Source organism: Prionailurus viverrinus, chromosome B1, assembly GCF_022837055.1.
Source record: "Prionailurus viverrinus isolate Anna chromosome B1, UM_Priviv_1.0, whole genome shotgun sequence".
NCBI lineage: Eukaryota > Metazoa > Chordata > Mammalia > Carnivora > Felidae > Prionailurus > Prionailurus viverrinus.
This window is the reverse complement of record NC_062564.1, coordinates 134,499,745-134,514,631: the sequence shown is the minus strand read 5'-3', so window position 1 is coordinate 134,514,631 and position 14,887 is coordinate 134,499,745. Positions and strand designations below refer to the sequence as shown.

General features: G+C 41.1%; 1 protein-coding gene across 8 annotated transcripts in view; it reads right to left on the bottom strand.

Moving 5' to 3' along the window:
• The window catches only part of SLC10A6 (solute carrier family 10 member 6), a 50,886-nt gene that overhangs the window by 17,893 nt on the left and 18,106 nt on the right, over positions 1-14,887 (bottom strand). For all 8 annotated transcript variants that reach the window (XM_047856964.1, XM_047856960.1, XM_047856963.1 and 5 more), the window contains 2 exons: positions 14,353-14,878; positions 159-277 (listed from right to left, as the gene is read on the bottom strand). In XM_047856964.1, the coding sequence (XP_047712920.1) occupies positions 159-277; positions 14,353-14,729 (496 nt within the window). In that variant the 5' untranslated portion in view covers positions 14,730-14,878. The remainder of the gene's footprint in view (positions 1-158; positions 278-14,352; positions 14,879-14,887) is intronic.

The window sequence follows — 14,887 nt, the reverse complement described above, 5'->3', positions numbered from 1 at the left end:
TTTTTAGAGTTGGACACTCAACTGACTGAGCCACCCAGGCTCACTATCCGAGTAGTTTATTTTAAAATCCACATAAAGGAGGCACATAATAAACAATGGCTATTAGTATTACCATCACCATTACTATTACTGTTCCATTTCACAAGCCCAGTACAGACCTATATTCTGATATGGAATGGTGAGATTCTGCTCAAGATTCCAGGACAAGGTGTAGAGATACAGGCAGAGCGGCATCATTCCCAGGGCAGCCACAGTGGAACAGGTCGTCATAGTGATGCTGAAAGTGAAAATAAAAGGATGCATAAGAGGAAGAGTTTGAAATGATGAAGTCCTGACCAAAAGCAACTCCCAGAGCATACCTTAGAGATCACATGGGGTGAATTACTTGAAGCTCACTCCTATCTTGTTATTCAACAAATGACTTCATATGTGGCCCAGAAACAGATTTCCAGCAGTATCTGACGTTCATCAATTAACTCCTATTTACTTAAGAATCTACTTGTCCTAAATGTTCCGCCAGGTCCTAAAGGGTTTTTTTCTTTATAGAGTTTTTTCTATTGAGATATAATTCATATACCACAAAATCCATTATTTTTAAAGTGTTTTCAGTACATTCACAAGATTGTGCAAAAACATTATATATTTCTATACTTTTTTCATCATCCCAAAAAAAGGAACCCCACCCTCATTCTCTTCTCCTAGCCACTGGCAACCAGTAATCCACTTTCTGTCTTTATAGGATTTCCCATTCTGGACATTTCATATGAATACAATCATACAATATGTGGTCTTTTTGGTGTGTCTGGCTTCTTTCACTTAGCATAATGTTTTTGAGCTTCATCCACATTTTAGCATGTATCAGTACACCATTTCCTTTTTATGACTGAATCATATTCCATTGTATAGATAGACCACATTATTTCTGCCCATCCACTAACTGATAAACACTTGAGGTGTTCCCTCTTTTTGATTACTATGAATAATGCAGCTATGAATATTTGTGCACGATGTTTTGTGCAGACATATGAATTCAATTCTCTAAGGTGTATACCAGGAGCAGAATTGCTGGATCGTAGTTTAATTTTTTGAGGAAATGCCATTTTCAAAGCAGCTGCACCATTTTACACTCTGCCATCAATATATGAAGGCATTCTGTTAAAAATTTTTGCACAAATATTCATGAGGGATATTAGTGTGTAGTTTTATGTTCCTGTAATGTCTTTGTCTAATTTTGCTACCGGGAGATGGGAATAGGGCAAATTTGCCACAAGGCTAAGTGTTTGCCCAATGTGAAGTGCTATAAATATCTGTCAGAAGAGGGTATCCAAATACCACATACCCTAAGTTTCCCATTGGATAGAGAAGGGACCCCCACAGCACAGATCCTCAGAGCAAGCTGGACAGAGCCAGCGAAGTTACAAAACCATAGCAAAAAAGAATTGATATGGGATGCTAGACTAAATTAAAAGTTCTCTTTGGGGCACTTTCATGGCTTAGTCAGCTGAGCATCCAACTCTTGATTTGGGCTCAGGTCATCATCCCAGGGTCATGGGGTCGAGCCCTGTATCAAGCTCCACGCTGAGCCAAGAGCCTGCTTAGGATTTTCTCTCTCTCTCTCCCCCTCTGCCCCTTTCCCCTGCTCACTCTTTTCTCCCTCTCTCTCTCTCTCTCTCTCTCTCTCTCTCTCTCAAAAAATTCTCTTTGAATTCTAATATTGTATAACCCCATGATTATAGATAGGAATTGAAGTAGAGTGATAAAGTAAGATTTCTAGACTTCAAAATGGTGGTGTGATTGACAGAATAAGTGGTCACTTAGCATCTGAGAGGACATGTTAAGTTAGGGATGACAACAGAACATCCACCAGAAATATCCCAGGTAGGCAAAGGAAAACTCAGGACCGCAGCTGCTGTCCATCACTAGACACACAAATCCGGCCATCTTGGGAAGTGAAATGTAGGTGCAAGAGCTGAATGAACCAAATCCAAACAGCCTGACAATAGCCAAGCCACACAACTTCACCAGGAAAACAAAGGTGAATGATCAGAACAGAGTTTTGGTCTTTGTTGAACAAAGCTGGGATGATTTCTGATAGACAACTGGGTTTGTTTATCTCTGTCATTATTGAGATTATCTCCAAGTGAAAAAGATAACAAAGTGCTGTGGGTCTGGAAGATTTGCAAATACTTAATATCTAGAGTAAAAATCCATCAGTTTAGAACCTTTAAAGACTCTGTATCTTGACTACTATACTTTTATTGCATCCTATCAAATGTTATCGCTTCATCAATTTATAATATGTTGTTAATATTTTTTCTGACTAATAAAGTCTTGTTTTCCAAGTCTCTACATTTCTTAATTGGAGAACAGAACTTAGTCACACATTAAAATGCATAGCTTCAGTGCAAGAGGTAAAGCATGCATAATGGGACCAGGGGCATGGGGAGCAGAGCCGTGGAAAGAGCTCTCCTGCTTTGGACTGGGGCCAGAGAGGGGCCACCGTGCATGTAAAGAAAGACAGAGAAGCGAGTGGAGAGCTAGGAGATTACATTCGATGAAAGCTGAGAAAGGAGAGACTTCAAATGTAGGCTAAAAGCCAAAAGTAGATCAAAAAGGATGAAAACCCAAGAAGTCCACTTAGGACCATCCAACCTTCCCCAGTGTTTTGTGCCTCTACCCCAGAACAATCCTTTCCTCCGCTCACCTCCACCCCCAGCTCCCAAACCCAAGCTGCCTTTTGTCCCTGTCTGGATGACAGAACCAGTGAAAGAATAAATCAAAAGGAAATGGGTAAATGGAAATGAGAGATCCTTCAGGCCAACAAAATATTTTCTAACTGATGGGGAAAATTACACAATCTGTCTAAACATGCACAAACTGCTTCTAGACACTGTTAACGCTGCTCTATTCAATGAGGTGAGGCAAATGGAGCATCGCATAACACAACCCACGGGAAAACAAGAGTTTATCCACCTCAAATCCAGGTCCAGAGTCTGGAAACTTCTTAATATTCATTGTTTGAGTTCTCACAGCAGACTGCTTTGTGCAGGGTATATGTCCAATCTGTGTCCGTGGCCCAAATGGCCAAGAGATGGGGAGGTGAACCACCTCCCAGCCCACCAAGGAGAAGGAGACCCTCTGCAGGGCTAAGGTCTTCTGCAGGGATAACAAGGGTCCTCCAGCACTTCATCAGGCCTTCAAGTCACCATCGTTCTTCCTCATAATACAGATCACCAATGTTTCCATCTAATTACCTTGCCTACAAACCATCTATGATTATTTTGACATTTTCTACCAGTGTTTATACTCTTGGCAAAGCACCAACCGCTCTGTTTCAAGGATATTAAAAATGCTCCTCTGCACTCTCATTCATTGCTGATGAACTTGCAAAATGAGATACTTTGACGATATAGATAAATTACACATGGGCTTACCCTTTAGCCCAACAATGCTATAGGTTATGGGAATCTATCCCTAGAATGTACTGTCAAAACTATGAAAAGACATGTGCCCAAGGTTATTATATATGTATTTAGTATACCTTTTCTACCTGGCAATCTCTGGCAATAGTGTTCCAGGAGAGTAGAAGTGGAAACTGTAAAGCCCCTTGAAGCTTCAGTTTGGAAGCAATAGGGCATCACTTCTGTGTCATTGTATTAGTCAAAATAAGTCACCAGACCAGCCCAGATTCAAGGGATGGAGAATAGGTGCCCCCGTCTGGATGGGAGGATGAACCTTATCACATTACAAAGGAAGGTGCATACAAGAATGGAAGGAATCTGTGGCCATATTTTGCGATCTATCAAAGACAAATACTAAAATATTCGCAGTCAAAATAATACGCGGAGCTGGCCTCAAAAAAAATCCATTGGGGGGGGCGCCTGGGTGGCGCAGTCGGTTAAGCATCCGACTTCAGCCAGGTCATGATCTCGCGGTCCGGGAGTTCGAGCCCCGCGTCAGGCTCTGGGCTGATGGCTCAGAGCCTGGAGCCTGTTTCCGATTCTGTGTCTCCCTCTCTCTCTGCCCCTCCCCCGTTCATGCTCTGTCTCTCTCTGTCCCAAAAAATAAATTAACGTTGAAAAAAAATTAAAAAAAAAAATCCATTGGGTAAGTGGGGATAGAAATGAAATGAGATGGATCATAAGTTAATAATTGCTAAAGCTGGGTGAAGTATACCAGAGGGTTCACTATTCTTTGCACTTTTATATATATTTGCCATTTCCCACAGTAAAAAAATAAACAAATGTCCCTTCCATCTTTGTGGGAGACTGTATATCTCCCACAGTGATAGCAGTGGGACACTGCTATCAATCTGGTGATTCAGGATTTTTTTGTATCATATTTTACGTTGAGAGGCTTTGTTGTAAATCTAGTATAATGCATACACCGGCATGGGGGTATCTAAAGCATCTTCTGCCCAACCCTGGCTGGCCTTGGGCTTTTCCTTCCTCAGGGCTGCTGTGTACCTCTCTGCACTTAGAACATTCATCCTTGAGGAACAGCTCCCATTGCCCTGTAGATATTTTTATTTGCATTATCTCACATACTGTACCTTACATAAGTGCTTGTTTACCTATCAATGTGTGGTACACTTATCAACTCTGAGTTGCTTAAGGGCAAGGACTATATTGACCTCCACACCCATAGGATCTGGCAGTCTCATGCTATAGCATCTTGGAGGAGCTCATTAAATACCAAATAAATCAAAGAATGAACCAATGTATCAAAACACTGGTGCTAGGACAATGTTCTCTCTGCTCTTCCTCATATGTCACATATCTGCAAGTGAACGTTGCAAATCTTAGTGAAATGATCCCTTTACACTGAATTGCAATGGTAAACATCCCAACCGTAATCCAGGAACAGAAATTTTTTATTAAAAAATAACTAAAACCGGGGCGCCTGGGTGGCTCAGTCGGTTAAGCGTCCGACTTCAGCTCAGGTCATGATCTCACGGTCTGTGAGTTCGAGCCCCACCTCGGGCTCTGTGCTGACAGCTCAGAGCCTGGAGCCCATTTCAGATTCTGTGTCTCCCTCTCTCTCTGCCCCTCCCTTGTTCATGCTCTGTCTCTCTGTCTCAAAAATAAATAAAACATTAAAAAAATAATAATAACTAAAACCATGCTTTCCCAAGTTCAAATGTGAAAAACATTTTGAGGAGCAAATATTTAGCTGATTGGAGTCCTTTTCAGAAATCCAGACTTAGGTAACTCACAAGTGATTATGTATTTCCCTTCTCCTCTTATTTCTTTTAATCTTCTATTTTCTTTTTAGTCTTCTAAGATTGTCTTTTATGGAGTCCTATTTTATTGTTGCTTATTCAATGAATAGAGGCTTTTTCTTTGTTTCTCTTTGAAGCAATCACACAATACACCTTACTCTGTAGCTTGGTTGCTTTTTTTAATCCACTTAATCACAGGTATCCCTTCAGGACAATACATGAAGCTTAAACTCATTCGCTTAAAGAATGAAGAGTACACCATGATCTAAATATGTCATAATTTCTTCAATCACTTCATTAATGATGAATAAATTGCTTTGAGTGTTTTTCCATTATAAACAAAGTGATGATAAACATTCTTGTATGTATTTCCCTTGAAATAATTCTTTTATTTCTGTAGATTCCTCAAAGTGGAATTGCTTTATCAAAGGTTTGTTTTTTACTTTTAATAGATACTGCCATATTATTTCACAAAAATATTGTTACATTTCACAATCTTTCCCACACTGAATATGATCAATCCCTTTTAATTTTCATGAGAACATTGAAAAATGCATCTCACTGATATCTTGTTATACTGTCTATGTGCTTGTGCTTTCTGTCATAGTCCCTGAACTTTTGGATGTCCTCTCCCAAGCAGCCTTGCTTGTCTGACTTTTTCTTCTTTACTTGTAGGAGCTCCTTTAAAATTAGAGTATGTATGATCATGCGTAATCAAATAGCTTCAGCGAGTTTATTGCATGGTTTTGACTACACTGATGGATTTTGCCATAATAAATAATGAACACAGATATTCTCATGTGTTCATTTTTTTTTAATGTTTTATTTTTATTTTTATTTATTTTTTATTTTTTTTAACGTTCATTTATTTTTGGGACAGAGAGAGACAGAGCATGAACGGGGGAGGGTCAGAGAGAGGGAGACACAGAATCTGAAACAGGCTCCAGGCTCTGAGCTGTCAGCACAGAGCCCGACGCGGGGCTCGAACTCACGGACCGTGAGATCATGACCTGAGGTGAAGTTGGCCGCTTAACCAACTGAGCCACCCAGGCGCCCCTTTATTTTTATTTTTGACAGAGGGAGATAGAGAGAGAGAGAGAGAGAGAGAGAGAGAGAAACAGCATGAGCGGGGGAGGGGCAGAGAGAGAGGGAGACACAGAATCCGAAGCAGGCTCCAGGCTCTGGGCTGGAACTCACGGACTGTGAGATCATGACCTGAGCCGAAGTCGGATGCTCAACCGACTGAGCCACCCAGACGCCCCCACGTGTGTCCCTTTTTTTAATGGCTTCTGAGTTTCTTGTCTTGTTAAAGATCTCCTCTCCTGAGGGTATTCTAATGTCGTCCCCACTTTTTACTTCTTTATAGGTTGATATTTTGTATTTATATTTTTAGCTCATCTAAAATTTATATTTTATATGGTAGAAGATCAGAGGCTAATCTATTGTCTTCTATATAGAGGGGCAAGTATGTTAATCTAATTCACTAAATAATTTTCCACTAAATTGAAGTCCCAACTTCATTATGTGTTACATGCCGAAATGTACTCAAAATGTACTCTAATCAAATACTAGACTTTTAAACACGGTGTTTTCATAGTGAGTTTTCACATGTGGTAGAGCAAATACTTCCACATAAGTTTTTCTCAAACTTGCCATAGCAGTTCTTGTACATATGTTATTCTTTATGAAGGTTAAAATTATTTTATCCTGGGGCACCTGGGTGGCTCAGTCGGTTAAGCTTCTGACTTCGGCTCAGGTTATGATCTCACGGTGTGTGAGTTCGAGCCCCCATCAGACCGTCTGCCGTCAGCACAGAGCCCACTCCAGATCCTCTGTCCACTCTGCCCCTCCCCTGCTCATGTTTTCTCTCTCTCTCTCTCTAAAGTAAATATTTTTAAAATCTTCAAAAAAATAAATAAAAGTAATCTATCCTATTAAGAATGTTTACTTTGGGGCACCTGGGTGGCTCAGTCGGTTAAGAGTCAGACTCTTGATTTTGGTTCAGCTCATGATCTCATGGGTCGTGAGTTAGAGCCCCACATCAGGCTCTCTGCTGTCAGCACAGAGCTTGCTTCAGATCCTCTGTCCCCCTCTCTCTCTGCCTCTCCCCGACTGGTTTTCTCCCTCCCTCCCCCCCTTCTCTCTCTCTCTCTCAAAAACAACTTTAAAAAAAAAAAAAGAATGTTTACTTTGAGCAAAGACTTCTTCCTAACTAGAGGAACAGGTAAAGGAAGAAAAGCAGTTTGCCACAGTTCTCAAACCCCTGTCCACAAAGAAGGTGTTTGGGAAGCATTTCCAAACTCTTAGCCTACAATAATGCTACATTCCTTGACTCTTCATACTAAGTCCTGGGAGAAATTCCATATTACGTCACTCTGATCTTGAACTTCTGGAGAAATTGCACAGCATGTTTCCACTGAGTTGCTTTGGCACGAACAGCAGAAAGGTAAGATTCATGACTGCGGGAGGCAAATGTGAGATTTCTAGCAGACTGATTCTATATCCTCGATTACATAGGTTTCTGCTTCCATCCTTTACACGACTGTCCAAGCCCGTGGTGTTTGGCAGATGGTGCTCTGCCAGCTGTTAGAAACACCCGCAGAACTGTAAACAGTGAGTGTGTGTGAGTGCAGTGCAAAGTCACACCTTTGGTTTTATTGCCATGAAATTCCAGTGTGGCATAAATGGAGGATGTAGCTAACTGGGTCTCTTGGCTGTTCACATACAGGAAAATTGTTGGCCAAGGCTGACTTCAATAAAACAAGATTCCACTTGCACTGAGAAGAATGGCATCACCATCCCCAAACTATTACAGAAAATCATGAGACTGCTTCAGCAAGTCTGGACAAACAGGTAAATCCTGCACCTCTCTTAAAATAAGTAGATTATCTATATACACATTATATTAAAATGCAATGTGTGTAAGTGTAAGTGTACCATTTTGCCATTGGGTTTAAATTATTCAAATGCTCTTTTAGTATCAAACTAATAAAATTAGGAACTCTGACACTCAAAACTATGACTGCACACACTTGCTTCTACACTAGAAAAAAAAAGTAAAAACCATCTGGCTAAGCAGACAGACATGGGGTATGCTATCATATCAGGTGAACAGAGCCAGTCCCGGAAGAGTTAAAGGCCAGGTTTTCCATTCCCAGATATAAATGTTACTCCTGTCTGCTGCTTCTCAATAACAATAACTAGCATTTATTGGGGCGCCTGGGTGGCTCAGTTGGTAACGCATCCGACTTCAGCTCAGGTCATGATCTCGCAGTTTGTGAGTTTGAGCCCTGTGTCTGGCTCTGTGCTGACAGCTCAGAGCCTGGAGCCTGCTTCCGATTCTGTCTCTCACTCTCTGCCCCTTCCCCGCTCACACCGTCTCTCTCTCTCTCACACACAAATAAATAAACATTAAAAAAATTAAAAAAAAATAACTAGCATTTATTCAACACTACCTGCTAAGTGTTATACCCCATGCTTTTAGATATATTTTATCTTTTCATCTATACAATGACCATATATGTAGGTAGTGTTTCTTTTTTTTTTAATTTTTTTAAATGTTTTACTCATTTTTAAGAGAGACAGACAGACATAGACAGAGCATGAGCAGGGGAAGGGCAGAGAGAGAAAGAGACACAGAATCTGAGGCAGGCTCCAGGTTCCAAGCTGTCAGCACAGAGCCTGATGTGGGACTTGCCCCTACGACCTAGAGATCATGACCTGAGCTGAAGTCAGACGCTTAACCAACTGAACCACCCAGGCACCCCATAGTGTTTCCATTTCATAGGCAAGGAAACTAAGGTACAAAGAGTTACCAAAACTTGCATGAAGTCACATGGATTCACTTTAAGTTCTGTCTCTTAAGATGATCTCTGGCTCTCCACCGGGCCATGTCAGACTGACCTGAAGAATCTGAAGTTCTATTTGCCAGATGTCTGCTAAAGGACCAAGAGCTACTTTAAAGGTCAAAGGTCAAAACTGGCCAGTGAAGCCCTCAGGCTCCACCACCACCCTCGGTCAGAATCCTTTCTCTGCAGTTCACAACACAACTACATCCTCAGGTAAGTATGGACCTTGTATAGCAAAAGTTGTCAAACTAAAGACTGTGGGAGCTGTCCCGAGTTGCACCAATAAACTGATTGCATTTCAAGCGGGGTTTTTATAACACACACAGGCAATTAGAAACTTTCCTTCAGTCATTCACTCAATGTTGGTGGAGCGCCTACCACCATCAGGCTGGCACTGAGTATGCAAAGCTGAAGAAGCCCTCAAGGAGATTATAGACCTAGTGAGTGAGGCGGATTAGGAGATGAGCTATTAAAACGCCCTCCTACAGATGATAAGAATTGCATACTTGATGCTATGGGGACAGATTGGAGAGCCATCTCTGTCAAATAGTTTAAGGAGAAACATTAAAAACTGGGGTGGAGGGAGGGGGACACAGAGACCTTATAACTTGCTTATCTTTTTCTGTTGTACAAAATACTTAAAAAGACCTCAGATCCACTTCTGGTTTATACCCAAAAGAATTGAATGCAGGGACTCTGACAGATTTGCACGCATTGCACACATAGCAGCATTATTCACAACAGCCAAAAGATGGAAATGATGGACGTGTCCATCAACAGATGAACGGATGACTACATGCGCTATATGCATATGATATACAACCTTAAAAAAGAGAGAAAATTCTGACACGTGATACAACATGGATGCACTCTGAAGACATTATACTAAGTGAAATAGCCCAGATACAAAAGGACAAAAATTTTATGATTTCACTTGTACGAGATACTTAGTCAAATTCACAGAGACAGAATGGTGGTTGACAGGTCCGAAGGGAAAGGAGAGTTACTGTTTAGTGGGTACAGAGTTTCAATTTGGGAAGATGAAAACGATACGGGGATGGGTGTTAGTGACTGTACAACAGTGTACTAAAGCCACTGAACTGCACATTTAAAAATGGTGAAAATGGTAGATTTTTATGTACTGTATACTCTTTAAAAAGGACCTCAGAGAGTCTAACCCATTGACTTTACAAAAGAGGAAACTGAGGTCCAGAGAGGTAAATTGCTCAAAGTCACACAGCTCCTTGGACAGAGACTAAAACACGGACCCTGACACAGTGCTCTTTTATCTGCCTCATACAATAACTCATGCAGTATTTTGTGCCTGGTGAGATTCTAAGTACTTTATATATATTAATTCATTCAACCTTCACAACAATCCATGAGGTAGATTATGCTTCCCCCTATTGTAGAAGTGAGGAAACTGAAGCATAAAGAACTTATATAATCCGCCAAGATGACAGTTAGCAAGTGACAGTTCTACTTCCTGGCTCCAGAGTGGACTTTACTACTACTCTGTAATGCTAGATCTTAGTTTTCATGTCCTACCCTCAAAGGCAAGAATCCTGTCCATCTTTAGGACAGTAGGTTGCAAATATGTCCCTAATTCTTCACCCTTCAAGAGGCAGAATCTACTTCTCCATTCCTTGAATCTGGAAATGGCCAATGGAATGTGGTGGAAAGTAATGATGAACTGGTTTCCAGCCCAGACATCAAGAGACCTTATATGCTTCCTCTTTTTCAGAACCCTGCCTCTGACATATGATTGGGTCTAAGCTAGCCTGCAGGAGATGAGAGACCATGTGGAAGAGAGCCCAGCTGTCCCAGATGAGGCCATCCAAAACCAATCTACATTTATCTAGTCCCCAGACATGTAGAAGAACCCAGCCAAGGTTTGCTGAGCTCAATCAAGGAATAGGATAATTTTTAAGATTCCCCATACATACCAGCCAGTAGCTTTCTAGAACAATTATAATGAAGGATAATGTTATGACTAGAAGGGACAGAATTGGCTTTTCAGGCTGTGGGAACAACATGGGCAAAGCAAAGGTGGGAAAGTGCGGGGTATATTCAGAGAATAGTGAATAGTCCATTTCGACTATAGACCATTGTGCTTATTGGGAAATAAACCCAAAGAAGTAGGGTAGACCTGGCTTAGTTGCTACCTAAGTTACTAGGTGCTGAGAAGCCTTTAAATGCCTAACATGTTCATTTTCCCTTTACATACCATAGGGAAGTGTTAGGATTTCCAGCTACAGGAAAGAGGTCCCAAGTCAGGATTTAAATATAAATAGTCTGACCCCAGAGCCAGCCTCATCCACTTACTACAAAACCATGGTAGAGAGAATACTGTGAAGATACTTCCATTGGCCAAGAAAGAATGAGGGCCTTCCCTGAGGAAATGGCCTTGGAGATAAATAGGAAGGACTGGCTGTGAGTAACAAGCAAGAGGATGGGCGACAGGTCTAGACATCGGATTGAGTGAATGAGGTGAAGACTGAAAATAGCCACAGGGGACTGCTTAGATGCTGAGCCCAGATGCCTGGGATAGTGATCGGTATTATCTTCAGATACACAGAATGCAGAAACTGGCTCATACGTGTTGATTCTGAAATGCCCTGCTTGGGGTGAACAAACACATGAGAACTACAGGTAGATTGAATGAAGCACGGAATTAAGGCATGAGAAATATGTGAGATCTGCAGAGAGCTAAACCGCAATTTCCTCATTTGTGAAATAAAGTTATTGTTATAATTCTTCATGAATTTTATCCAGCATGAAAACAGAATTCCAATCAAGCACTGTCTCCTTTATTTTTATTTTTTTGGCCTAGAAGTTATTTTTGTTGGTAATCAAGTGGGAAGAAATGTAGTGAACTTCGATATCGTTTCACTCAATAATACTGAATTTTCTCCGACTTGCAATTTTTATTGAGAGTTAAGATATTATTCTCATATCTATAAGCTTTTGAAAATGTAATATTTAGTCACCATTCTAAAATTTCATTTCTTACAGGTTGTATTTTGCTTATTTTTTGTTTTGTTTGTGAGACTCAGAATCAATTTAAAAGGCAGGGGTGGGGGGGATAGTTAATAATTACTGCATGTACCTGGCATCCTGCATGTATATTTCCTCCTTAAAATATAGTCATGTGGGGAATAGGTCATTTTAACCTCATTTTAGAAATGGGGAGATGAGGCTTATAGGTTAAATAATTTGACTAAATGAAAAGCTAATTAGGTATAGAGTTGGCAAAGGGAAGCAAAATGAGTTTTATCTTTTATAGACTTCCTACTCACTGGTGCCTTTATTATAATGTTGGCTAAGAAAAGATGAAGTTAATAAATGTTCTCTTTCCCAGAGCAGAAGTGTTTGAGAACACTGGTTTAAGATTTATGCTCCTACTCAGAACAGAAGACCGAGTTGTGTTAATAAATTCATGGAAGAATGTGCCTAAATGGCAGACTGATGAGAAACAGATGTGACTTCAAATCTGCCTTCTTCTATGCTCAGCTGCAGCACTTGGCAACCTCCTTAGCCAATCTGAGTCACAATTTTCTCAGCTGTAACATTCAGAAAAATACAAGGTCACTTACAAGGTTATTATGGGAACCAAGAAAGAAGAGAGAGTACATGAAAGCATCTACCTCATGCCCCTCAACAAATTCAATAAGTAACATTTCCTTTCTCTTTCCAAAAGCAGATAGGTCCTGCATTTATCGCTGATAGGTAGACTCTGTGGAAAGAATATTTATCATCTTCCAATTATTACATTAATGATCAAGTTTATTGAATTTGAAACCACAATGCAAATTAATGCATTGTTTTGAATTCGTGATTCTTTTCAAGTCCCTGGTAAGTAGGTAACTAAAAACGTTACCATATGAAGATTAATTCCTCTGCATGGCATGAGCCCCTTAACATTTACAGGTGAAATATGTTCATGTGCTAAGCATTCAACACATGCAGGGAACTAGAAACTCAGAGCTGCAGCTGATTCACTAAAGTGAACTCCCAGCACCATCAGCACCTCTGATTCATTCCGTGCATCGCATAATAAATCTCAACTAAATGGCACACACATTGAACAAAGATTTACATTTATAAGTCATTCTTCCCCTGGGCAGGAGGTGAGACAGTTTGTTAATAAGGAAGCAAAGAATCTAGAAACACCACTGGGTTTTTTTTTGTTTTGTTTTTTTGTTTGTTTGTTTTTGTTTTTATCTTTCTGATTGTGACTTCTCTACTCTTTCTTCAAATGCTCTTTTTCAGCACCAAAACATGTACTCCCAAAGATATGTGATTAATTCATCCTCATTAAAGTGTAAATCGATGATAAAGCCTAATGTCTCCCAAGGGCATTTATTTACACCATAATTGGAAATAAGGTCCCTGACTTACATGAAAGGAATTAGATTCTAGTGATGAATGTTTAGTCTGCAAAGCAACAAGAAAGAACATTTTTAGGGACACCTGGGTGGCTCAGTCAGTTAAGCATCCAACTCTTGATTTCAGCTCAGGTCATGATCTCACAGCAGTGGGTTCAAGCCTCACGTAAGGCTCTGTGCTGAGCGTGAACCCTGCTTGGGATTCTCGCTCTCTCCCTCTCTCTATGCCCCTCCCCCACCCAGGCATGCACACTAGCTCTCTCTCTCTCTCTCTCTCTCTCTCTCTCAAAATAAATAAACATTTAAAAAAAAAAAGATAACATTCTTAGTCCTAAAACTCTGTATGTTGCTCTCCAAGTCAACTCATTAAGCCATCCCCCTGCACTTAAAACAAGATATGTCTATCATATACCCTTAAATCTCCTTTATCCAGTCCCCCTAAAGATTTGTTTCTTAAAGTAGACTCAGATGTAACACCTGATGAGAGCATGGAGGGTCTCATTCTGGTCCTGCCACCACTACTACCACCACCACTCCAGCTACCAAACAAACCCATCATTAGCTTCCTGGGATTCTCGGCCTACGTCTTGGGAGACTGTGAGCCAGGACTGTGGAAGCTACCAGTGTGGGTGAGAATGAGTTCATGCCTAGGAAGGGCCACAGGGTGAGGCGGAGACCTGCTTCTCCTATGACATATGAACCAACCCCACTACTCAGAGAGACAGTTGCCAGTGAAACAGAAGACAATCACAGCAAAGTACATTTTAAGCTCAGAAAGGAAACTCCTTGCAGGACTAAACTCCATAATCTCTACCTAAAGATTGGCAGGGTTTTGAACATGAACGTTCAAGTGCTATCAGGAGGAAGGCTTCTGGGTTTCCCTAGTGTAACTTACCTGAGATCCATATCTCCATCGACCCAGAAGGTGAAAATGTTTGAGATGGTTCCCCCTGGGCAGCACCCCATGACGAGAACAGCAACGGCTTGGGCTGGCTTCAGAGAGAAGCTGATGGCCAGGAGATAGGCCGTAAGAGGCATGAGGCCAAACTGGCAGAGCAATCCTACAGCAATGCCCCAGGGTCTCCTGATGTGCGACCATAGCTTCCGGAACTCCACAGAGCATCCCAAGGAGAACATGAGCAGGCCCATCATCACAGCCGTCACCACTGTGAAAACAAGTTCCAGGTTCCCATGTACCTCCAGTCCCACGGGCAACTCCTCCTCCGAACTGTTAGCAGGGCAGGCTGAACTGCTGGAACAGTTTGCTCTCATCTCTTCATCTCCTTAAGACAGCATGACAAATGAACATCTGCTGCAACAGCTAGGCAGGTCTATTCTTCCACGTTTTGTAATAACACAACCAAGTCATGCATGGAGAGTCATTCCAATAGTTATTGGCCAGCCAGGTGATTCATCCTAATCTGATCAAT